This window comes from Lonchura striata, chromosome 6, assembly GCF_050655825.1.
Source record: "Lonchura striata isolate lonStrDom1 chromosome 6, ASM5065582v1, whole genome shotgun sequence".
NCBI classification, from domain to species: Eukaryota; Metazoa; Chordata; class Aves; order Passeriformes; family Estrildidae; genus Lonchura; species Lonchura striata.
In genome coordinates this window covers 16,923,466-16,949,814 of record NC_140708.1, presented here as the reverse complement: position 1 = coordinate 16,949,814, position 26,349 = coordinate 16,923,466, and the positions used below count along the sequence as shown (strand labels likewise).

The following is a 26,349-nucleotide window of genomic DNA, read 5'->3' as shown; positions in this document are numbered from 1 at the left end:
GCTGCAAGGCACTTTGAACACAAATTGTATTTGAGAGTGAAGGACAAAGAGATGATTGTATTTATATCTATGACTCTTTTTAGTAAATTTTTGGAAAAAAATGCACTAAGACTTATTTATTTAGGTATACCCTCTCCATCATAATACCTTCTTAATGAGAATGCTTATTCAACAGGTAGGAGGTAGTTCCACAGCGATGGTATAGCAGACCTCCCCTGGGCTTGCGTGCCAGCAGCATCTCTGCTGTCATATAATTAGGTGATGCTGAGGAAGAGCTGGGGCAGGAACCAAATGTGTTCAGTAGTTGAACTACTCTTCTACTGGCTGTTAAATGCTCCTCTTTATAGAAGAATGGAGCATTTTGCATGCTAAATATTGAAAAATGTATTTTCTTCTACATAACTTGCCAAAGAGATTGTGAAGACCCAAATTCACCAATGTCACTTTTAGTCAGCCTGGGCTAATTCACCGCAGGGTGTCCTGATCATGTGGGACCCTGAAATGACATTCCTTTCTTCACAGCCACCTCCTCCAGCAGCAGGACTGGGTGCCAGCGCGGTCCCTGCGAGTCCGGCTGGCAGTCCCTGCCTGGGAGGCAGGATGGGGCCGGCCCGCAGCACAGGGGGAGGGCACAGGCTCGGACGCCTCGTTAGCAGCCCTGCCGCTCGCTGGCACACGCCACAAGGAGAATCAGCGCAGACAGGAGGGCTCTGCGTGGAGCAGGTCTGCACCTACAGCCCCTCAGGGGACCGACCCTCCGGCGGGGCACAGACCCGAGATAAAGCCGTGGCTCGCTGCCCACCTGGGCACCCTCCGCATGCCCGGCCATGTCCCTGTGGCTGCAAAACGCCCCCACTGAGTTGCCTTAGCGACAGGAGGAGAGGACATGGTGTTTAGCTGCACCAGGGGAGGTTTAGGTTGGAAACCAGGAAGCATTTCCTCACAGGAAAGGTGGTTAGACACGGGAATGGGCTGCCCGGGAGGCGGTGGGGTCACGTTCCCGGAGTTCAGGGAACGCGGACCCGGTGCCAGGCGGGGCTGGGCACGGGAGCGGCTCCGTGACCCCGCGTCAGCGCTGAGAGCCCCTGCTGTCTGCCGTTCTTCGATTGTGGCCGAGCTCCCTGCACCCAAGAGCCTTTTTCTTCATCGGCTTTCACCCTCTCGGAGGACTTGCTGGTCCTCCCGTAGTCCTTGGCAAGGACTGATTTAATTTCTCTCTCACAGTAATTGCTGGGGCCGCATCTGCCGGTTCGTACGGGGGGCAGCTGAGGGTCCCCGCGCCTCCTCCGCTCGGGGTGCTGCGGGGCCGGCCCCACGGGCAGCTACCGCGGGCTTCCACAGGGCTCGCAGGAGAGTCACTTATTCCTAAAGAGGCGCATAGGGGCCGCGTCCCGGCTCCCGTCCCGGCTCCCGTCCCGGCTCCCGTCCCGGCTCCCGTCCCGCTTCCCCGTGCGGGCACCGCCGCCGCCGTGTGCGCCCGCAATAGCGCTCCGCCGCGGCCGGAACTTTGCGCGCAGCCGCTGTTTCCGGGAGGGTGGCTCCGCAACGGAGCGGCCGGTGCGGGCGCACGTGGGCCGGGCCGGGGGGAACAGCGCCGACCCGGGGAACAGCGCGGGGCCCGGGGAACAGCGCGGGGCCCGGGGGACAGCACCGACCCGGGGAACAGCACCGACCCGGGGGACAGCACCGACCCGGGGGACAGCACCGACCCGGGGAACAGCGCGGGGCCCGGGGGACAGCACCGACCCGGGGGACAGCACCGACCCGGGGGACAGCGTCGGGCCGGGCAGGACCGGGGCCCACGGCACGCCCGGCACAGGTGAGTGGTGGCTGCTCGCGGGAGCTGAGGCTCCCGCCGCTCGGCCGCACCGCCGCGGCGCTGCCGGCCTGGCCGTGCCCGCGGGGCCCGGGGCTGCCGTGCGCCGTGCGGGGCGCGAATGGGCCCCGTGAGTTGGGTCCGGGAGTGCTTCGCGGTGTTCTCCGGCGGCTGTGCTGTGTACGCGGGCCCTGTGCTAACCGCCCTCTCTCTCTGTGCCAGCTGCGCCCGCTGTCGAACGGAGGAAGTCCGAATCCTGCTGGTTGTAAACAACTGTTGAACGAGTAAGATGGAGGAGAAAGAGAAGAAGAAGCATCGTGCAAAGCAGAGCGGGCCCAAGGCAGAGAAGAAAAGGAAACGTTATCTCAATGACCTGGGAATAGGCGAAGAGGAGAATGCACGGAAGAGAAACCCCAAAGCCTTTACGGTGCAGTCCGCGGTGCGGATGGCCAGGACTTTCCATCGGTGAGGAGTGGGAAGTGGCTCTAGAGCGTGCAGAGGCGGCTGGAGGGGTGGGGGTTGCCTGGGCTTTCCGTGTTGCTTTGTGTAGACATATACAGCCTGTGATTTTCACTGATGTGTCTGCCTAGCGTTCAACAGTCACGCTCTAGCCTGTCTGTGTGTGTCAGAAGTGGGGTGCTTTGTGCATCTCTGTTATACTGTACACTGTGCAAATCGATAGAAAAGCAGTATAGCTTCTTAGACTCAGTGAGAGTTCCTGATATCTCCTTGTGCTCCATTTTGTGTTCAAGCTTTTGCAAATACTGAAGACTTTCAAATAGTAAATGCCACAATCCATGATGCTTCTGTATTTATTTATTACGAATTTCTCCTCAGAACTCAGGATCTGAAGACTAAAAAGCATCACATTCCCGTGGTTGACCGGACTCCTTTGGAGCCACCTCCGGTGGTGGTGGTTGTGGTTGGCCCTCCCAAAGTTGGAAAGAGCACTGTGATAAAGTGTCTCATTAAGAACTTCACAAGGCAAAAGCTGGTTGAAATCCGGGGTCCTGTTACAATTGTTTCAGGTGAGAACAAAGATAGGAGAAGTAAAACCAGACTTTTCTGCAGTGATGCAAGTTGGATGATTACATGCTAGACCAGAATCTGGGTCCCAGATACCCTGGAGGAACTTCAGGAATGTGACTTGAAAAGAAATCTATGAATTGGCTTGCTCCCTCTGTTTCATTTTTTGATGCTTAATTCTGTTTGCAGGTAAAAAACGCCGGCTGACCATTATTGAATGTGGGTGTGACATTAACACAATGATTGACCTGGCTAAAGTTGCTGATTTGGTAAGTTAACAATGGAATGTGATTTCTACTATAATTTATATTGAAAATACTACTTTTGATTGGACTGCAGCAGTGTCTGGTTTCTCTACGCATTTTTTGCTGTCAAAGGCAAAACTGTGTTTGGTTTCAAAGAGAACAAGACCTGAACTCTTTGACAGACCGCATGTTCTGGAACAGCCCCAGGACTTTACTCATCTTGAGGGTGGGGGAAAGTAAAGTGTGTGTGTTGTGGTGGGGAGGATGTGAAAGATGGGAAATATGCTGAGCTTCATTGCTAATTCCACTGGTAAACTCCTAGTGGAAGATGTTATAACAAGCCAAGGTGACACAGTGACTTCTCATTAAGGGATTTAGTTAAACCATATAAAATCTGAAAATGATTTTTAGTCAAGAAGTTTTAAACTAATGTTCAAAGTGGAAGTATGTATTAGTGTAGTAGTTGGGGTTTTTTGTGCATTCTGAGGTCTCAATCTGTCTCCATCTGTCTTGTAATATAACTGATTTCAGTGGAGCGTGGTCATTGTTGTAATTTACTTGCAACTTTTGGATCAAGAGATTACATCAACTGATCCTGGGGATTCAGTGCATGATCCATTTGTTTAGAATTTTACTTTACAAGTGGATTTGGAGTATATTATTTGCAGCTGATTAGGTATTGGGATCCTTGTCTAAGTATTAACTATGTAAGTATCTAAATACATGTGTATACTGATCTAGATATTCTTCTATTTGTATGTTTTCTGATGAGTACAGGAGATGTACCAAACAGTACAAATACTTTTGCTGCTATATTTGGTGGATGTTTCAGATTCTGTGTGCACATGGTGGTGCTGAGAATCTGTTTGGATTCATTGTTAGGGGCGTAAGATTATATCAGTGCTTGGAGATGTGTCATCAGTTCCTGTATGCTTTAAGTTCTTTATTATTGTTAAGACTCTAAACCAACTTTTCTTGCATTTTCATGTGACTCTTGGCTGCTGTTTCCCTGTGCCAGTGCATTTTAGTGATTTGTAACAGCAGTTGCAACAAGGGAAAAAAGTTGGTTTTTTTTACCAAAAGACTTGGCATTAGCAGCATTAGTGTATTCAAGACACAGATACAAGAGTTTTATTAATTTTCTAAGATGTTCCTGAGAATCTTGGAAGATAATCAGTTTTGCATGTTTTAAATTCACCAGGTAAGCACTTGTTCAGATCTTGTTATAATGCCGAATGTTACTGCATACTTAGAGCATCTAGAACATCTTTAGCAGCCAAGTTCCATACTTCAGATAAAAAGCCAAAGTTGGTTTTCAGGTGTATGAAAAGAAAGTACAGAACCTTTTGCAAAATTTTGGTTCCTGAGAAGTTTAAGATTTGAAGGTGTGGTCTTTGAAATAATCTCATGTGGGCACTGTGGTATTGCCTCAGTGAAATGTGAATATTGTGTTTACAGGTTCTCATGCTCATTGATGCCAGCTTTGGATTTGAGATGGAGACATTTGAATTCCTGAACATTTGCCAGGTACATGGCTTTCCCAAAATTATGGGAGTTCTAACCCACTTGGACACATTCAAGAACAACAAACAATTAAAGAAGACTAAAAAGAAGTTAAAGCACAGATTCTGGACTGAAGTGTATCCGGTATGACATTTAGCATTAATTTTTTTCATGTATTTTGCTTTATGGAAGCTAAATTAAAAGTGGGTCAATACTTGTGTTTATTATGTTCTTATATCTTTTAAATAGTTAAGTGAGCAATGTTGATACTGTATCAGATTGTCTCATCTTTCTCCCGTTTGCTGCAATACTTGTGTGGTTATTTTCTATCCAGTGTGATAAGCCACTAAATTTGCTACTAGGTCTGTTATGCAGGGGCTGCTCAAGGAGGATCTGCTTGTAGGTCTGTTTGAGGTCTTGAGGATGTGAATAGTTTTCCAGTGAGATTTAGGGGATAATTTTCATATTGAAGTAACCTGGTTAGTTTGATCTTTCAGACCCAGTTGTAATGTAATTTTCAATTAAGATTTACAAATTACCATTGCATTAACTGTATATTTTTCTTGTTAGCTTTATGGGTATTAAATCGAATTTTTTATGTTTTTATGTCTTTTTAATGTATTTAGGGTGCCAAGTTGTTTTATTTGTCTGGGATGGTTCATGGAGAATATCAAAAGCAGGAAATTCACAATTTGGGGCGTTTTATCTCGGTTATGAAATTCCGGCCTCTCACTTGGCAGACGTCTCACCCGTATATTCTTGCAGACAGGTGTGTTTTTCTCTCTGTTCTTTATTCTCAGTGTAGGTAGCACCTTGTTGTTTGAAAATGCTGTGCTATTGGCCCTCAGCTCTGTGTGTGAATGGGTGTTTGGTTTTCCCCAAGTGGCTTTGGGAAGGGAAGGCGCCTCTTCAGGTTTGTGCCGTTCAGTTTTCATTTGTGTCAGATCATGTACACGCCTCTGGTCTATTGTAAACACTTTTGAAACACAAGATAATTAAAATAATCCTGCTTGTTGATGATTATTCTTTCTGTGGAAAAGAAACAGTGTTCTAGTGATTAAACAACAGCTGGTGAATTAGTCCTTTGAGTTCCCTGGAATATCCCTTCTGCTCCATCTCCCAGTATAGCATTTGATTCACAGTCTCCTTGGAACATGAAAGTAATCTTGATGGCAGCTGTGCCTGCTTGAGAAATTACCTCACCTTTCATATTTTATTGTCATAATGCTTACAGTTATGACTAAATTTCCACAATAATCCAAGGTGCCTTGAATGAGCCTCTTTAGCCCTATTTCTTCAGGAAAAATTATCAGAGAAGTAGATAAGCATTGTGCAAAGTCCTGCAAAACACATAAAGCAGAGAGAGGGCAAATGCAAACCCCACATTCTGTAGTTTTTCAGTAGCATTGTTTTAGGTTGCTGTAACTGTTGCAGTTTCGTGATTGTTGGGTCAGCTTTAAGCTGTTCTGCAGCCGGGTTGTGTCTCCCATTCTCCTGCTTGGCTCTCTGTGCCGCCTCCCATGGGCAGTGTAGAAAGGAGTTTCCCCCTCCTCTGCCTGCAGACACCACTCTTTTCCGTGGTAGCTCACCACCATTCTTAGGGAAAAGAAGGCGTGTGGCTGCTGGAATGTGACATGCAGCTGTTTGCCCTCTAATGGTGACATTGATTAGAGGAGGGTTGTGTGTGCAAAGCCAATAAAGAGTAGTTAAAATGTGCTAAGAAAGCGGTACCTGTTCAGTGAAGTGTCAGTAAACCTTCTGGAAATTTGTTGAACATAATTGTACAGCTTTTAATATACAATTCTAAAATGTTTTTAGGAAATCGTTTTTTCCATTAATTTTTTCTTTCTTACAATAATTCAGTTTTGACTATTAGAGTCTGCAGATCATGCAGTGGCAGCAGTGATGTTCTCTTCTCTTAAATTACCTTCTCTGAAAAGTTACCATTGAGATTCTGGATATTTTAACTGTCATTTTAAATGTTGAGTAGGATGGAAGAGCTGACAAACCCAGAAGATGTTCGAATCAATCCCAAATGTGACAGGAAGATATCACTGTATGGATACCTGAGAGGAGCACACCTGAAAAACAAAAGTCAAATTCATATGCCAGGTAATTTATCAGTCTTAGAAGAACAGATTCTTCACCTTTCTAATTACCTATTATGTTTTTGAAATGTTTTTCATAATGGACATTTTTGTGAAAATAAATCTTGTAAATAGTTTTGCTTTTAATTGTGCAGTTTTGTTGCACTGATAAACACATTATTCACAGTATTTAAATTTTTTCAAAGGTGTATCACTTTAAAGGTGTTTAAAATGTAAAACATACCAACCGTAATGATGGAAAGTAAATTTGAATGATGTGAATTAGTAAATTATGTAATATATTTATTATGGTCAGAATTGAATAATATTTTAAAGGAATGATTAAAAAGTTTAAATGAAGAGCTACCATGATAATGAATTTACAGACCCACTCAGAAAAGTGAGTTGCTGGTTTTTGTCATTTGAAAACAAGCAAAGAAGCAAACAAAGCTTTACAGGATTCTGGTAAATTTATGTATACTTCTCTGAGTTCAGTGGTAAGGCAGAGGAATTGGACGTTTAGTACAGAGCTTCCTGTTGGTGAATCATTGTGTGTCCCCTCAGGTGTTGGAGACTTCACTGTAAGTGATGTGAGTTTCCTGCCAGACCCCTGTGCTCTCCCTGAGCAGCAGAAGAAACGTTCCTTAAATGAGAAAGAGAAGCTTGTCTATGCCCCTCTTTCAGGAGTTGGGGGAATTGTGTATGATAAAGATGCTGTTTACATTGACCTTGGTGGAAGCCATGCTCATGAAAAAGAAGAGGTAAAAGAATGCTGCTGGTGGTTTGAATTCTCTTGGAAAATATCGTTTCTATCCTTAAAGCCAAAATAAGTGTTTTAAAATAAGCTTCTTTAAAATAGTCAATCCTTATCTATCCATAGTGGGTAATTAATTCTTTTTTCCTTCAGAGATTCCAGAGAAGGGATATTTCTATTATCTGTTATTTTACAAAACATTGGAAGATCTGTTGATATTAAATACCTTTAGTTTGTGTAATAACTTTCCAAACATTGACCTAAGATTTATGAAATCTCCTGGTGCTGGACTATTACTACTCTTATTTTGGAGGACATGGTGATTGTTGGGAGAAAACTTAAAGAATTTAACTGGTCAAAGAGAGAAAAAAAAAAAAAGATTTACCTACAAACAAATTGAATTCAGTTTTTTCCCCTGTATTGTGCTAAATGTTAAATATCTCTTGGTCTGTGATAATGTGCTGGTATTTATATTTTGAAGGAATGTCTCTTCAATTTTTCTTGGGTTGATATTATAGATATTCTTGAAATGTGAAGAGGGAAAGGGAGACCTTGCTATTCTATTCTGAGAAAATGTTTCTTTAAAATGCTCTGCAATTTTTTCTTGCATATGCATAATTTTGCTGGTTTAGACTGATAGCTGTCATTAGACATTTGTTTATTCAACTTAATTGAAAAGTAAAAAATCTTGTCTTTCTAGGAGGAAGTGAGGCCAAATCATGAACTTGTCCAGAGCCTCATCTCCACACACTCAGCCATTGATGTTAAGATGGCATCAAGCAAGGTCTCTCTCTTCATGGACTCTACACCCTTGGGTTCAGAAGATGTAGGACAAGAGTAAGTTTTAAATGCTGAGCGGTGTTTGAGCATGAATGAATCTCTAATTTCAGGCTCTAATTTAGGAAAAATTCTCAATAGAGCACAGCTAGTAAAATGACATATTGTCTGATTTTTCCTCTTCTGAGGTTACTCATGTGCCACACTGTATTTTGGGACAGAAGTAATTGGTACTAGAAAGTTTTGCAAGCAGTGTAGTCCTGCCTTCCAGGAATTTCTTCTAGTACAAGTAACATTTCTGTTTTAATACATTCCATGGAAAATTAAAAAATTTCTTGGAATTATTTTTGGCATTCAATAACATTCAATACTTTTGAATAAAGAGACATTAAAGGATGCCAGTGCCTTTCTAATGGTTACATAACTTCATTTTGTTTGAAAGAAAATTTGTAGACACAATTCTTTCATTAAAATTTTCTTGTACTTTACCATCTTACCCCAAATGTGGTCTTTGGGTCAGGTTTGTGATGCCAAAAGAAGAGAGGCAGGTGGATTTGAAGACTGGAAGAGTTCGTCGGAAGGCCGTATTTGAAGATGACGAGAAGGAAAATGATGATGTAGCAAGTGATGAGGAAGATGACCAAGAAGAAGGAGATGAAGAAGAAGGAGACGAAGAAGCAGTGTCTGAAGATGGAAGTGATGGTGATGATGAAAATGATGCTGAGGAAGGAAGTGAGAGAGTGCTCTTACAGGAAGGGATGGCTGTTAGGAGAGCCAAGCGTCTGAAGACAGAGATGGCTCAGGAAGAAGCTGTGAATGAGCTCCCAGCATTTGCTGACAGTGATGATGATCTGGAGATGAGCTCTGAAGAAGAAGAAACTGCCCCTGAAGACAGTGAGATGGAGGAAGAGGAGGGGGACATACAAAGGACTTGTGAAGATGAAAGCTCAGGTAGTGAATCTGAGGCTGCAAATAAAAGAGCTGACTCTAAGCAGTATGATATGGATAGTGAACATATAGAAACAAAACCACAAATCTCAGAGCACAGTCCCAAAAGAAAAGCAGTGTTCACTACAGATTCAGGAAACTGCACCGCGGAAGAGGCATCAGAATCTGAGGATGAGAACTCTTCTCTTGAAGAGGGTGATGATGAAGGAGGATCACATGAGGAATTAGAAGGTGGAGAATCAAATAGGAATGGATTTCAGCAGAGTCAAGCAAAGAAAGCTGATAGTGTTAGACAGACTAAAGTTAAAACTGTAGATACTGAGGATGATGATGTGGAGAACCTTCTAAAAGAGGAAGAGGAGTATGAAGAAAAAATAGATCTTTCTGCTGACACAACAGGTAGACTATAACTGTTTAATTTTTACTGTCCACTTTAATTGTATTAATTGTTAAAGGATATAATTAGTAAATACTCCATCATTTTGCCTGTCATGTGTATGTATTTATGTATGATTCTTAAGTAGAAAAACTTCAAGTTAGGAAAGCTTGAAATACTTGCTATTAAACCTTTCATTTACATTGTAGTATGCAGTGTCAGATTTCCCTCCTCTAGAATGGAGGTGATTCATTTTATAAACAAAACTTCACTGATTTTGCATCTACTTCTCTTTATAGCTATGTGTGTAAAACAAATTATGATGCTCTATTAGATCTAGAAAGACTAAAAAACATGTCTGGGGGAATGTTACTAAAATGCATTAAGTATTCACTGTGCAGTGGAACAGGTATCTCCATCTTTGGAGATGTTCAAAAGCCATCCTGACATGGTGCTGAGCAACCTGCCTTAGCAGGCTGCTTGAGCAGTGGGGCTGGACACAGAGACCTCCAGAAGTCCCTCCCGACCTCAACCATTCTGTGAGTCTGTGAAGAAGATATGTATCATCATGAGCATGATCAAATCTGTCACTGTTGTTAATAAATTTTTAAAATTCTATCCTAAGAAAAAAAAAAATCAGTGGCATAATTTGTTATCAACAGTTTATGTTTCTGTGTATATATGGAGTATGAGAAAAAGAAATTGTACGTTCTGTCTTCACTTCTTAAGTCTCTTGTCATGTCCTTATTTAAATTATTTTTGTAGTTGCTGATTCTTGTTCTTTTTTGCAATTTTTTTCCCTTTTCAGGTGCACTTAAATGGAAAGAGGGTCTCACACAGAAGGCAGCTGAGGCCTTTCTAAGACAGCAGCGATCAACCCCCAATCTTCGTAAACTTGTGTATGGAACAGGTACAGATCTGTTTGGAAACTTGTCTCAATATGTGCTGGCTTTTAGCTGTTACCAAGTTTTCAAGTCAAGAATATTTGAGCATGGTCTTTTGGTAGGAGGCTTGAGGAGAGTTAATTACTATTTAATTGCTGATGCTCATTTTCACTAATAATTGTAATAAGACAGTTTTTACTTTTCCCATAAAAAGCATTTTGAGTTCATTTTCCAGACTACTCAGTTGTTACTCATGTTTTCTGATACAGTTATTTCTTACAAATGTTTAAGGTTTGGTCGTTTGTGTAATGATCTGATAGATACTATGCAAACCCATTGTGGTAATAGTGTTTCATAAAGGGATTTTGTCTGTTGGCTGGTTTCAGGAATTTCTGTCTCACAGAAAAGTGACTATGAAAGACTCTCTTATACATTTCATAGTATCAAGTGTTTGTCAAGGGGAAAATAAATGGCTTAAAAGAAAGAGAAAATTGCTATTTATGTAACTTGTCCTGTTTTAATTAATAACTTTTATAGTGGTTGAGTGTGCCAATCTCATTGTGCAGAACCTTTGTAGAACGTGATGAGAATTTGGGCTTTGTAAACCTTCCCCAGTGCAGGTGTGGAAAGACTTTCTGACAGATTCTCCACTCTGGTATTCTTGAATTACAGGCAGGCTTAATGTCCTTCCTGTTCACAGATCATTTTGGTATTGTTTCAGTTTGTGATACTGAAGAAGCATCCTCTGTTTACTTATGTTTTTTAAATATAATTCCAGTTATGAAAACAGCTAGATCAGTGTACCTTTCTGTTCAGACTTTTACATTTAAAACGGTTCCAGTTTGGTTCTTTAATTTCCTCAAACTGCTGCAGCTGTTGGGAAACAAGGAGAGGGGTGGTTAATGAATTTCATGCATGTACTGTGGGGAAAATCATCACAGCCTCTGTGTTTGGTTTAGCTGTGGAGGATGAGGACCAGGAGAGTGAGGATGCAGGTGATGAACTCGGAGGTTTGTTTCGTGTCAGCCGTCCAGACAAAGCATCCAGACAGAAGGCTAATGCTCTTGACTGCTCCAAATTTCTGGTAGAAAAGCTGCAAGATTGGGATTTAGAAGAGGTAATGCCATTGGATAATTGCTTCTTCATATCCTGCCTGGTTCTGTCCTGTCTGTGTCTCATAAAGTGTGACTGAGTTGTCATTGAAACAGACCTGTGGGAGCTATGGCCACTGTGTCTTAGATTCTGCCACTTGCTGTCACTGTAAGTAACAGATTCCAAGGTTTGTTCTTAGAAGAGTGGCAAGTTACAGTAAATCAATTTAATGCTTATCTCACTTGAATATTTGGTGGATAACAGTTTGTTCTTTATTTACCAGAAACTAAAAAGCAGGGAAGACCCAAGTAAAAATACAGTGTAGGGTGGAGATTTTGGTAGTGCAAAGACCTTTGAGCAAGAATTAAACTGGGTTTACAATCCTGCTTTTGGGGAGGCATTGTGTAGTTTTGGTAATGGGTGAATTGATGTGGAGCTGCATGTGAGAATTGTCACTGAGGTGATGTCTCTGATGGGGAAGTGGGGAATGTCTTGGGGAACATTTCTGTTGATGATAAGCTGCAGCTGTGCAAGGCAATGACACTTATTTTGCAGGTTATGAGCAGTATTCGAGACTGCTTTGTTACTGGAAAGTGGGAGGATGATAAAGATGCAGCAAAGCTGCTGGAGGAAGATGGTATGTGTAACACTTCTAAAAATGATGCCTATATACAGGATTTTTAAGAAAAGTGTGACTTTTTAGTTATGTATGTAGAATATTGTGCCTTGGTGCTATACTTGCAGGTTTTTTTTTTCAAACTATTATATAAATTATTATGTAGATACTGACATAATTGCACATTGCTGTCAGTCTCTGTAGAAACAGTAGGCATATACCACATTCTGGAAATTTTATTTTCCAAAAAATAGAGAATGTAATTTAAATTACAAAATGGAGTCCTTAGTCTCAACACTTGGACATGCCAGCTTTGAACTATGCATCTGAGTTAATCTATTCATTATTTATGGTTTATTCTTTTGGATAGTCATGGTAGAAATAAACAGAAACTATTCTTTATTGGGAAGACAAACTTGCCTTTCATGTTTGGCTGAAAGGTGAGACCTATCTTCAGATTTTTTGGAGGTGTGTTTTTGTTTGTTTGTTTTTAATTTGGAAATATTTAATTTAATAATGTGGCTGTATCTTACATGCATTATGATTGTGCTTTAACACTATAACGTTGTTTTTAACTTCAAAACTGTCAGCTATACATTTTTTTTAAATTAAACATAGTAACTCAATTGCTCTGCTGATGTCTTGTGTCATTAGAGTGCAAATGTATGTACTGGGAGTCCTTTGGGGTTATCTAAACATAATTTACATTTTTTAAATCATAAGAGTATTGAAAGGGTAAAAGAGGAGCCACGTTGAGTTTAGCTGGGAATTTTCAGCTGAAGCTGTAGAAAGGACAGAACAAACATATAAAACTTGATAGGAATAAAAAATATTTGGACTGAAACTAATCTCTACAGCAGCACTGAGAAATATATAGTACTGAACACAAGAGAGATGTTGTGGAGCAATACAGCAGAATGGTTAACTAATGCTCACTTGTCCTGGGTGCTCACTGTTGCAGAAGAGCTGTATGGAGATTTTGAAGATCTGGAAACTGGGGTTGTACACAAAGGAAAGGCTGCTGCTGGAGGAGAGAAGGTCTGATCTGCATTTTTGTGTTCTTTAGCAACATAAGTGTGTGTTTCTTATCAAGTGATAGGCATCCTCTGTAATAAATTTGGTGTTCATAGAATCAATAGGAAGGAAATCAGTGAGAGCATGAAAGAAAATTTATGTTTATTACTGGCTTTATCTGGAGTGGCATGTTTTTAGCCTGAGACTGAATTTTTGTTTATAGTTAATTATGTAGAAGTCACATCACTTATTTAACAGTAGGTGTCAGGCTTAATCAAGAGCTGGAGGATCTGGAGGCAGGACAGAAGTATTTTAAAACCAAATGTAATCATGATTCTTTGTACTATGTCATCTCATCTGATGCAGAAGATTATAGCACTCTGTTTAAACACAACATATAGTGGAAACTTGACACAGTTTCCTAGTTCATTCCTCTTATCTGCATAAAGGAGGTTGGTGGAAATAATTTTATGCTGTGGCTTGGATGTCTTCCAATAACAGAACTGTAGTTGTCTGTGACAGTACAAACTGAAAAATCAATTTCTTTTTGGACTGAGCAACTTGATGGCTTTGCATTCATTATAAAATTGAGGGTAATGGCATAATTTTGGCAGTTTTCAAATGGTCTGTGAACAAACTTCCTTCTCCCTGGTCTCAAGAGTGCTTCTAGCCTTCCAGCACAGTATTGCTCAATGCTATCAACAATTACTTTTTTTTTCCTCCGGTATTAAAGATGCTTATATTAGCTCTAGAAATAACTGAGAGCTATTCTAGGGTCAGTTGTAGGGTCTGTTCCCTTACATGAAAATGATTTTTAGTCAAAAAAGTTTTATCAGTGAAAAGGAATATGATTAGATCATGAGATCTTTTGGTCCTTGCTGAAGTTGTCTTGTATGAACAGCTTACTAATTTCTGTCTAACATTGAAATGTTTTTCAAGTGTCTAGTAATTGACAGTATAAAAAAGTATTGTTTAATCATATCTATAAAAGTATTGTTTAATAATATGTATCAAAATGTTGATCAGAATGGGTTGTTTTCAGTGGACCATTTTAAATGTTTGACAACTTATTGTTGATTAGTCTGGAAGTGAAGAAGAGGAGGACGAAGATGAAAATATGTCCAAACCAGAACCTGAGGAGGAGGAAAAGAAAAAGGAGCGCATGGACAAGAAAAGAAAGCTTAAAGAAATGTTTGATGCAGAATATGATGAAGGGGATGCCACATACTTTGATGATCTTAAAGAAGAAATGCATAAACAAGCACAGGTACAATCTGCTAATTTGACAATTTATCTGGTTATATGTTTTCAAAAATGCTCCACAGAATTTGTCCCCAAAAGATTTTTTCTTTGAGACACAGGTGGTGCTCAGGAGGTATTTCAGAAAGTACACACAAAGAAATACATGCTTGTGGGTTTTTTTATGCTTGAACTTTTTGATTCTGTTATGTGGAAAGGAAAATAAGCCAACAAGCTAAACAAATGAAAGCTTAATTTAAACTGAGTGCAGTATTTAACCATACTTTAACTCATTGAATCAGCCAGGATGTATCATTAAACTTCAACTACTTTAAAAGTTTTTAAATAAAAAAGACATCCTTTTATGTGTAGGAAGGTGAAAATTCTCCTCATATTAATTTCTCTCATATATTTTCCTAGTATTATTTTGGTGTGATTTTTTGCAGTGATATTAATGGATAAGTAAATTCTCTGTGACAGTCTTTTTCATCCAACTGTGAAGTTATTTTGAGGAAAAAATAATTAATGACTATTGCTCTGTACATGTGGTAGAAGTCTTAGAATCTGTGAGGTGTTGGTTTTGTTCCAGGCCTTTGTTTTTTTACATAAGAAATTTTAGGCTTAAAAGTAATTTCCTTCTTTCACTGACTTGGGAGAACACTGCATTACATTGTTAATGACTTCACTGTCTTGTCTTCTGACAAAATTTTGCCCTAAATAGTGTTAAATTAATCTTTACTTGTTTGTATTAGCCTCTTTCACAAAGGGTAATGTGAGCGCTGCTATGCTGATGCACTGAGAGCACTTAAAGGATAAAGAAGGATATTCCAGTAAAAGAATCAGTGTCTTATGGGTAGCTAAACATCAGGAGCTAGAACAGGAAGGTGAGGCTTCTGTTATTCACAAGGCTGTCTTCTTAAATATTTGCACAATATCTACTTCCTTATCCCATGGTACAAAAGAGCTTTTGATGATGTACAGTGTAAGGATGCACAAAAATATTTTTAAGCTGCTGAGTAAGACAGGAATGCTGCATCCTCATGAAGTGACACATTAAAGATCAGGACATTAACTTTAAAAGGTACTTGGGCTCCTAAATAAAAAAATGTACTTCGGACAGTTGTATCTTTAAAATCCAAAGTCACCATAGTGCAAGGTGTATCAGAAGTCACTCAGCCATTTGCTTCTCTTGGGTATTGTCTTTCAAGGAGACTAACAGGCCCACTTGGGATCTCAAATTGGAAGGACTTTGTGGTGGTAGAGATCTTCCTCTGAATAGGAAGTCACAAAACCTATTAGGTCTTTCCCAGAAAGATTTATATAAATGCTGGCATGTTTTAAATAGAATCAGCCCTTCATGAACAAATTGCTAACACTTGAATTTTGTGAATTATGTTCTTTGTCACATAGCTTAATCGAGCAGAATTTGAAGATCAAGATGATGAGACCAGAGTGCAGTATGAGGGATTCAGGCCTGGGATGTATGTTCGAATAGAGATTGAGAATGTACCCTGTGAATTTGTCCTGAACTTTGATCCTCATTATCCTATCATCCTGGGTGGTCTCGGCAACAGCGAGGGAAATGTCGGCTATGTACAGGTACGTAGCCAAAGGGCTGAGTGCATTTTATCTTGGTACAGGAGTGCTTCAGGGTGTCTGGAGTTATGGCTTTCTGTGCTTAAAATACAGTAAATGCAGAGAGAAACTTCCATCCTTGTCTCCAGAATAGGGATTTGCTTTTGACACAAAATGTAGTTCTACAGTAGCAGATTCTGGATTTTTACAGGCTTAATTGGATAAAGGTTACTGTTGTTTAATGTTCTGCTGCAGAAGTGTCTCAGGACTAAGATCTGATACTGTGATTGCTAAGTTGCAAACATTAATTGTACTCTGACCTTCATGATCTATATACAAGTGACTACAGAAAAGCTACTAGCACATATATAAATGTATTTTTAATATAATACTTGCTTGTATACATACACACATGGCTTCAGGGTGAATGAAATACTGATTGAGCTTCCCAGTCAACCTAACGTTAGTGAGAATGTTTGAAGATAAACAAAGATATAACTTAGTGTGTTGAAGATAAAAAATTAAAGTTTGAATTTCAGACTCACTGTTGCCATCCTGTAGTAACATGGCTCACCTTCTCTTCTATTCAGCTGCGCCTGAAGAAGCACCGGTGGTACAAGAAGATCCTGAAGACGCGCGATCCCTTGATCCTGTCGCTGGGCTGGAGGCGCTTCCAGACCATCCCCCTGTTCTACATGGAGGACCACAACGGGCGGCACCGGCTGCTGAAGTACACGCCGCAGCACATGCACTGCGGGGCGGCCTTCTGGGGTGAGCCCCCACGGCCCTGCGCCGCTCGGGCTTTGCGGGATGCACCAGGAAATGCAGCTTTCGGGATGAGAAATGCAGCTTCTGAAACTTCCCTGTGGAACAAAACATAACACCAAGGAGTATGGGAAAATAGGCAGTTGGCTAATGTTTGTGGATTGTTTAAACGATTTGCAAATTGTTTGGCTTTTAAACAAATTCTGAGCATTCTGCTAAGTTGTAGCATGTCAAAGAGGAACCTGATTTGTGTGCAGATAGACTGTACACACATTATGGGACCTGCCCTTGCATGAATAACCTTGTTAACCATTCCTTTATGGGGCTTTAAATGTGAGCAATTGTTCGAGTTCTTTAAACTTTAATTTTCTTAATTGAGTATATTTGTCATGTATTTTTAAGCTTTTGGAACTTAAATAGGGACTAGATATTGTGTAGTAAAACTCCTCAGATATTTTAAAATTTATTTTCTTTTAGGGCCCATCACTCCTCAGGGGACAGGATTTTTGGCAGTGCAGTCTGTCAGTGGCACGACGGTAGGTTTGTTACCACAGAATGTTGATTAATGCTTTCTATGGATATTTGGGCAAAATATGTATATTTTGGGAAGAAGGTTTACATTATGATAAAGCAGTGTAGTAGGAACTAAGAAAGTAGCTAGACTCAAGCTTTTGAAAGGTGTATTACATTGAGGTGGGAAACTATATGGAGAGGATTTTTTTGTTTGTTTGTTTTTTTAAACCAATTTCAGGAAGAAATTGTTTACTGTGAGGGTGATGAGGCTCTGGCACAGGTTGTCCAGAGAAGCTGTGGAATTATTATCTCCTTCCTAAATATGCCTTCCAAGTACTATTGCACAGTTGTCTTTTTGCATGTTTGAAAAGGGTATTTTCATCATGTGTCCCTCACATAATACAGTGTCTTAGAGCAGTGCACAAAGCACTTCTCCTTTGAGACTTTCTGTCTGAGTAAGATTCTGTTTCATAAAGAGAACACAGTGAGGTAGATCACAAGGACTTTTAGATTGTTTCCAAGGTAATTAGAATGGCAGTTCTGGAAATCTCATTAGTGAATGGTAGGAATGTTATGTCAGCAGCACCTCAACTAGTCTGTACTAGTCAATCTACATTTTTCATGCTGCATTACTTCTGTAAAGGTTAGAAATTCTGAATCTTAAAAGTGAAATGTGGAGTGCAGGTGCCCCACAACATACTTCTCTCTAAGTTGGAAAGATTCAATAGGTGGACTGTTTAGTGGAGGAGGAGTTGGTTGAATGGCCAGATTTGGAGGGTAGTGGTCAACAGTGCAGTGTCCTGATGTGCAGTGGTGACAAGTGGTGTCCCTCAGCAGTCTGTACTGGGACCAGCACTGACCATGAGTGACACAGTTTGGAGGCACCACCAAGCTGAGTGGTGTGGTTGACATGCCTGAGGAATGGATATGTCCAGGGGAACCTTGAGAAGTGGTCCTGGGGGAAGCCCATAAGGTTCAATGAGAACCTTATGGGTTCCCACACCAGACGTGGAGCAACCCCCAGTGTCAGTTCAGATTGTGCAATGAAGGGATTGAGAACAGCCCCTGCTGAGAGGGACTTGAGGATTCTGGTGGACGAGAGGCTGGACATACTGTGGTCATGGGAGCAAGAGCAGTGCCAGCAGCAGAGCAAGGGAGGGGATTCTGCTCTGCTCTGATGAGACCCCAGCTGTAGTACCACGGCCAGCCTCAGGGCCCTCAGCATAGGAAGGACTGGGACCTGTTGGAGCAGGTCCAGAGAACAGTCACAAAGATGATTGGAGGGATGGAGCACCTCTCCCAGGAGGAAAGGCTGTGAGAGAGTTGGGATTCATCACGGAGAAGAGAAAGCTCTGGGGAGACCTCATCGCAGCCTTTCATTACATAAGGGGGGTTTAAAAGAAATATGTGGATAAACATAGCAGGGCCTCCTGTGGTAGGATAAGGGGAGTGATTTTAAATTAAAAGAGTTGGTTTAGACTAGATATGAGGAGGAAGATTTTTGCAAGGGTGGTAAAACACTAACAGGTTGACAAGAGAGGTTGTGGATGCCCTGTAACTGGAAATATTCAGTCAGACTGGATGGGGCTCTGAGAAACCTGATCTATTGGAAGATATCCCTGCTCACTTCAGGGAGTGGGACTAGATGATCTTTAGAAGTCATCTAGATGACCTTCCAATCAAACTTTTATTTAGCTGTGATTCTAAATGATGTCTTCACTGTTTGAGAAATACACATTCAGCAGTGCCTTTCATGTCTGATGTTTCAGCCTGACTTCCGGATTGCTGCCACAGGAGTTGTGCTTGATTTAGATAAATCCATAACTATTGTAAAGAAATTAAAGTTAACTGGTTTCCCATTCAAAATCTTTAAGAACACTTGTTTTATTAAGGTAAGTTCATAGGTATGTATACTGTAAAACCAGATGTACTAATATTAGGAAGGAATGCAACCTGGAATTGTTTTTTCTGAGGCATAAATTCTCAGTTATTGTTGAATGCTGTTCTAGATCTCAGGAGCTGCCTTTGGTTTTTTGAGCTCCCTTCTATGTGATCTCTAAAGATACTGGTTACTACAAGGAATATGAATGATTGTTAACCAGACAGAAATTTTGGAACAGTCGTCTGATTCACATTCAGTGTGATCTTTTTTTCCTTCCCACCCCCTGCTTCCTTCCTAAACCCCACTGATTAGTAGTGGTAAACACATTTGGAGGATGTAAACCTGTGCCTGGTAGGTGTCAGCCTGATCCCACTAAATTTGAGCTCTGGAGTCAAAGGAGACTTCTAGCAGTGCTTAAAACTTCTCAGTTACAGTTAAAAAAATGTTTGGGGTAGGTAGTGCTGCAGAAGTAAATGTTCACTGACCTTCCCACTGTGCTTAGCTGTGATTTCAGGCTCAGGGAGAGCTTAGGTTGTTCTGCATTTGAGGCAGCAAGCAGCTAAGCATTGATCCCAGCAATGAAGCACTTAAGTATTTGCACTAGGCATAGATAGATTTTTTCCTTGCTTTTCTTGTGATATATGAAAGAAGCACAAACCTTCAAGAACTGTATTGTATTAGAATCTCAGAACTAGCAACTTAAGGCAGCTTGATTGCTTACTTTTAAGGTATCCTGTGTTCCAGCAAATTACTTTAAAGGAGAACTGTAAAGCTTCTGTAGATATGTTCAGTTTTGAAATTTTAAATATATATATTTAATGCTTAGCAACCTTGCCTGTGATATATGACTAAGTAGATTGCTTTCAGTAGCTCACCTAAAGTCATCCCAGTAGATTGCTTTCAGTAGCTCACCTAAAGTCATCCCAGTGGGTTTTTGGTATGATCAGCACTCTTAGTCTAAAGACAATGCTATGCTTCTCCTGTTTCTCTATAAGATATACTTGTGGGAAGTCTGTTTTTGTGGCCTACACAGGTCACAGAGAGAGACTTGGCATCTCGAGTGACTGGGTAATTCACATTTTCAGGGAATGTTTAACTCTCAGTTGGAAGTGGCTAAATTTGAGGGTGCAGCAATCCGTAGTGTGAGTGGCATCCGAGGACAGATCAAAAAGGCCCTTCGAGCTCCCGTGGGTGCTTTCAGAGCAACATTTGAAGACAAGTTGCTGATGAGTGGTAAGTTGCACATTGCAAGTAAGTTATCATACAACTTTCATCCTTCTTCACAGATTGTAAAGCCGTGTCTCAGAATTCTGGGATCTGATAATTGAGATGTGAATTTGTAGAGTAAGAAATACCTTGTGAGGTGCAGAGTGGAATTCAAAAGAAGTATATTTTGTGTTGGATTTCTTTCACTTATACTCAGAAGTCATATAGTATGCAGATAAAAAGGCGTGAGTTGAAGACATGCATATTCAAGTGTTGTAATTCTTTACACAGCGTGGTTTAAGTGTTTTACACAGCCTTTCTCCTTGAACATAATGAATTGAATTTAGTGATACAAGTGCTAGAAGGACAGTTTTTTTAGAAGTCCAAGGACTGTCATTGTAACTCCAGTTAACTTTTTTCTGTAACCTTTTTGGGGAAATTGTGCAGAGGATCTCCTGTGTTGGCTCCGAGTGCCACTTTGATATTGAGTAAAAGAGTTCATACTTGGGTTTATATGACCTGTTTTCCTAAACACACCAAAATCACAGATAGTACAAAATAAAAGCAAGTTAGTTCTTTTATAAAAATAGGCAAAGAAAATTGGTTTTGTCAGTAATTATACAGGCACATCTATATCTACAAATGCTTTTGCTTGTTCTTGAATATGAATGATGAACAGGATGGTATTCAGCTGCCTACTCTTCAGGAATGTGTGCTGTTCATGCCTTTATAGGATTTTGCATTGCTTTTACCACAAGTTGAAGACATTCTGTCTATATACCAAACACTATGTTAGCATGTGGTGTAGTATCTGTTCTGTTCAGGCAGTCTTTGCTTAGTGTAGATGTGATGAACTCTTCACATTTCATATTTTTAGAGCCAAGTAATGTTCCCTTTTCTTTCAGATATTGTTTTTGTGAGGACTTGGTATCCAGTTTCTATCCCAATGTTTTACAACCCCGTAACATCCCTGCTGAAACCAGCAGGTGAGAAAGATAGTTGGAGTGGAATGAAGACAACAGGCCAGCTGAGGTATGAGCGAGGCATCAAACTGAAACAAAACAAGGATTCTCTCTACAAGGTATATTTCTGTTTTGTTGTTTGTTTTTTTTTAAACCAGTCAGATTTGCAGTGTGTCTCAGACCTGTGCAAACTGAGAGCAGTATAAATACATCTTCATACACATGCATGTGTGACTTCAAATTTTTATCTACAAGGCGCAGTCCTGGCATGAAATGGAAATAAAACAGCTGAGAGTAGATTGTTATGGGTTAGTTAAAGTTTATAAAGTAATCTGCAGGATAGAAGTCTTCTCCAGAAGCTTACTGAGACTTTTGCTGTAGTCATTGGGATGAACATATCATTGACAGTTCAGTCCCAGGATGTCAGAGGATGTTGTAGGATGTTGTTTTTTTACTTTTGGTTTGTGTTTTTTGTGGCTTGTTTGGTTTGGTTTTTTTATTTTTGTTTTTTTTTTTTTTTTTAGTGTTATATATATATTTTTATTCATTCTTTTAGCCTATTGTGAGGGAGAAGAGGCACTTCAATAAGCTGCACATCCCTAAAGCCCTGCAGAAGGCACTGCCTTTTAAGAACAAGCCTAAGAATCTTGAGAAGAAAGGCAAGACTCCAAAAGACCAATGGAGACCAGCTGTTATCAGGGAGCCTCATGAAAAGAAGGTAATTATCACTTACTCTGAAACAAGGACTCCTGAAGGGTAAATGTGCTGTTTAAAGCTTTTCTAACTATTGTTTTGGCATTTGAATCCACTGCTAGTGCTAAAGATATATATGTTCCTAGTGAAAAATGATCACTTGCAATTTGTTTTGTTCCTGTTTGGCACACAGTATGTATACGGAACTGTCACTGAGTGGATGGTGTCTATTTCTTAGACTAGTAGGTCACCTGAAGCCTAAATACAACTTTTGTCCTTGTCACAGCACTTGCAATTATTTCACTTGGATTTAGTGCTCTCATATTATGGGTGACTTAAATTGGCAGCTGCAGTTTTTTTGACTTGTCATTGCCATGCATTATTAACACAGGATTTGAAGCAAATACTCTGCTTGCAAAATTGAGAATTAGAGTGCTTGCAGAGGCAAGAAGATCCAAACTGCAGTTTAAGTGTTCTACAGTAGCAATTAGGCATAGTCTTTTAAAAGCTATCTAACCAAAATCAAAGTTTACAAAAATTAAAGCTTTGATTAACTTCCTAACAGGATAAATAATTAAACCATTTTAGAAACTGGGTAACAGGTGCAGAGATAATTAGGAACTTGCCTGGAATCTCTGATTCATTATGTGTGTCTGCTGAGGTTACACTGTGTCTTGCTCACCAAAACTGAACTGCATGTCTATTGATTGTCTATTTTCCGTTCTAGATATCAGCTCTACTTAGTGCTTTGAGTACAGTGAATAATTACAAGATAAAGAAAGCCAAAACAAAGCATCGGGAACAGCTTAAAGAATATCTAAAAGTTAAGCAGAAGGAGGATGAAAAGAAATTCAAGAGGCAAAAGGAGGCTAAGAAGAAAGTCTATCGCATACTGGGACAAAGGGAGAAAAAGAGGCAGAAGTCAAGCTTGAAAGGATCAAGTAAGGGAGAGAAGAGTACGTAAAGTTTCATCAGATTTCAGGCCAAATGAGGAAATAGGGTAGCTGTGCAATTTTCTCTTGAAGAAACAAAATGGCCTTGGACTAGACCAGATGTGCTTTCAAGAGAAGAAAGACATGCAAATATGACCTTATTCACACTCTTGAGTACATTTGGCATTGTATATAAATAAGATGTAGAAGTATGAATTGTGGTTTTTATAGAGGAATATTCTGGAGGACTTTGTATTTCAGTATATTTCTATGCATACTGCATATTCTATCTAGCCAATAAAATATTTTAATCAATTATAGAATATTGTTTCTTTATATTTTGTCTTAGTGGACTTCTTTTGAAGAAAACTCCCCTGAATATCTCCAAATATGTCCCTTATTTTGAGCTATTACCTAAATTTTTTCCTTGGCAAATCTTTTATTAAAAGGTGTGAAGATCAACTGTTACTGGGTAGGAGTTTGGGAAATTCTTTATCTTTGATCAGAGTAGCTCATTCCTGTGCTAAGATAACTTCCCCCTGCATAAAAGCATCTCAGTTTTTTCCACTTCTCACTAGGTTATTAAGCAGATCTTCAAAACAGTGTTGCATCTAGATCTTGTATTACTTGGCCAGTTTTGGCACCCTGAGGCTGTCAGTAGATCCCTCACTGACTGCAGCTTTCTGGGCAGTCAGTATCAGACCTTTCCCAAATATGTGTAGCTACTCTGTGATTTTCTGTGGGGTAAGTACTGACAAGGGTAACTTGCTTCCTTTGGGAACATCTTCGTGTGTCCAGCCAGTTTGGTTTCATGGTACATTGTTAGGCTTAAGATGTTTCAATCCTGTTAAATTAACTGACAGTTGTCTTTCTCTGCATGACAGAAGACTTTGAACAATCCTTTTGTTGGAAGAGCAGCGAAATTTATTTTTTATGCCATATGTGGCATCAAGTAGTTACTGTGGTATACTTATTTTTACTGCTTCATCCTCAAACAGGCAGTGGGGCAGATAATATCATTAATTTCTTGGTCTCCTTCCTGAAAAGGTTTACTCTTTGTCATCAAGCTGAAATTCATTATTATTACACTGTTGTAATATTTGCTATCTCAGATGAGAGATCCCATGAGGGATCAGGTTGCCTCACACAAAAGCCTTTGGTTGAATGAGTCTGTAGATTTTTAAAACAATATTTAGTATTTTGGGATTTTCTTAATTAATCTCATAATGTTCTGTTTATTGATACAGAAATTCTTATGCATCCATCTTTGTCTATATGATACTAAGCTGACACCTGACTCAAATTAATTTGTCAGTATTTTTTTTTTCCCTTGTGAGATTCAGATGAGGTCACATGAATATGAAAACATGGTTTATGTTTGAATAATTGAAGAGTCTCTGCTGAATAGGCAACTGCTGCCTTCAGAGATTTACAAGGAAATTGTTGGCATTTTGCCCCACAGAGTAATACAGGATGGTTGGCCATGACTTTGTTTCTGCAGGGTTCTTTCTGCTTCTGTCCAGCTGTGCTAGGCTAGATCTAATTAAGCCATCAAGGAAGTGTTTCCTATTAACCCTGTTTTTATGCTGTTGTGAGTGAACTTCCATCTTAGGTGCTGTTTGCATCTTTCATGCATTCACATGTGACGAGCTTGGGAAGTTAGCACAGCAGCATTTGACTTTAGGTTTTCACATATGCTATTTCCATGTAATGAAAAATAACTTAGATCTGGTTTATCCATAATAGCTCTGCCAGAGACAAAAATGGTGGGCTTCAGTCTTCATTGTGGAGAGAAGCACTTGGAGAGCCAGCTGTCAAGATGTTACGCGTGGGAAGACAGTGCAAGATACTGGTTTTGGGTTATAGTTTTTGTTTCCTTTAGGTGGCCTTCTTCAATGGGAGAGAAAATGTCATAAATTGGCCCGACTTGTTTGAAAGGAAGCCAAGTGGAGTGGGCGGTGGGCGGTAGGTGTGCATGGGGCTGGGGCCATGCCCTGCCCCGTGAGGAGGGTGGCATTTTGGAACCTGAAAATAGCCACGGCCCCTGCGTGCCTGGGAGACACCGTAACACTGCTCTCGAGGAGAGCACCGCATGCCAGCTAACAAAGGTCTTGGGTTTTGTCCCCAAACACGAAACACGTCCCGGTTTTCGAGGTAACAGCAATCTCTCACAGTGCTTTTGGCCTGCTTCTAGCATGGATTGTCTCAGCTGTGCCCCCGCCCAGCCGCACATCCCTCGCCACAGCCTCCAAGGAAAAGTGCCCTAAGAAAAACAATATTTACTGCTCCTGCTCAGCTGCTGAAACAGCCGGGTTATCAGGGAATCGCTGGCAGCAGGCCTGGGCTGGCAGGTGGTGGAAGGAGGGGCTGAACTGTTCTTATCTTGGAGGAGCCCAGCCAGCACTGTGGGAGGTTCAAGTAATTAGCAGTTGTGCTAGTGATTAAGCCTGAGGCAAATATGAAAAACTGTAACAAAAGCAAAGTCGTTTGTACAATGATTTCCGCGCTAAAAAAAGTAATGTGCCGGTAGAAGGTGCCATACAGATCATCCAGGCAGGGTAATACAAAATGTACTGTATGGCAGAGTATTTCACATGGAAGTGTATTTTGACTAATTGCCTGTGAGCAGGGGGCTTTCAAGAGCACCAATTCATCCTGTGAGGCTGTGGAGATGCGTAACTTAAAATAAACTGAAATTGCAAGGAAACAGTCATTGGAATAAAAAATAAATAGAGGTGTGAGGGGTGCATTGGCAGCCGGGAGGGCAGTTGTGCTGCTGATGTTACCCATGGAGCTATTTGTGGAAGTGGTTAGCAAAGGCTAATGCCAGGTGAAAGGCAGCTGGGAGCTCACTTCTAAAGAAAACATTTCCCAGGAAGCATAAAGCTAGATTAAGACAGTCTTCCATTCTGGACTATCTACCCAGATTCACTTTACCAGGCCTCATTCCTCCTAACTTAGTGTTGTTTCAGTCTGCTATCAGGCTGGAATTGGTGATACACCTGCAGGAGCAAATGTGATCTCCTGCCCTGTCCTAGAGGCTGGGCTGTGGCAGGGCAATGCCCCCTCCAGCAGTTTGCAATGTGTCTGTCAGGCATGCCCCTCCCCTGGCTCCAGGTGCTCAAGTGTTTCAGGTGTTCACCGTCCACACTGTCAGTTCACCTTGTTCTTCAGCTGTGGCAGAAAACCCCCGTGACTGACTTAAGAAGTGATCTAAAATGCATGTAAAGATAGCTATCAGCTATTGGCAGAGGTAGAAATCATACCGGGGCTAACCAGCTTTGAGAGAATTATTTTATACTGCTTGCTATTTTTAAAAGGAATTACATCTTTGTAATGGTTTGCAAGTAAAAACTCTGTTCACGTAGTATTTCAAACTTAGTTAATGTGATATTGTGGCATAGCTATTGGCTCAAATTGATATAATTAAAATAAATATGTTAG

At 40.6% G+C, this 26,349-nt stretch overlaps 1 protein-coding gene across 2 annotated transcripts; it reads left to right on the top strand.

Moving 5' to 3' along the window:
• The first annotated feature begins 613 nt into the window (after positions 1-613).
• On the top strand, positions 614-23,228 carry BMS1 (BMS1 ribosome biogenesis factor). Of its 2 annotated transcripts, XM_085583368.1 has the most exons (24): positions 1,662-1,680; positions 1,771-1,819; positions 2,039-2,281; positions 2,654-2,844; positions 3,032-3,111; positions 4,546-4,734; positions 5,217-5,359; positions 6,581-6,702; positions 7,242-7,438; positions 8,132-8,268; positions 8,729-9,555; positions 10,341-10,442; positions 11,376-11,533; positions 12,064-12,145; positions 13,086-13,162; positions 14,220-14,405; positions 15,788-15,976; positions 16,543-16,723; positions 17,195-17,253; positions 19,000-19,122; positions 20,198-20,345; positions 21,224-21,399; positions 21,837-21,998; positions 22,701-23,228. In XM_085583368.1, the coding sequence occupies exons 3-24, from the start codon at positions 2,106-2,108 to the stop codon at positions 22,935-22,937; spliced, it is 3,942 nt and encodes a 1,313-aa protein (XP_085439494.1). In that variant the 5' UTR covers positions 1,662-1,680; positions 1,771-1,819; positions 2,039-2,105; the 3' UTR covers positions 22,938-23,228. The 2 variants fall into 2 exon arrangements, with proteins under 2 accessions (XP_021382341.2, XP_085439494.1); XM_021526666.3 differs by lacking the exons at positions 1,662-1,680; positions 1,771-1,819 and adding an exon at positions 614-723.
• Positions 23,229-26,349: the final 3,121 nt, after the last annotated feature.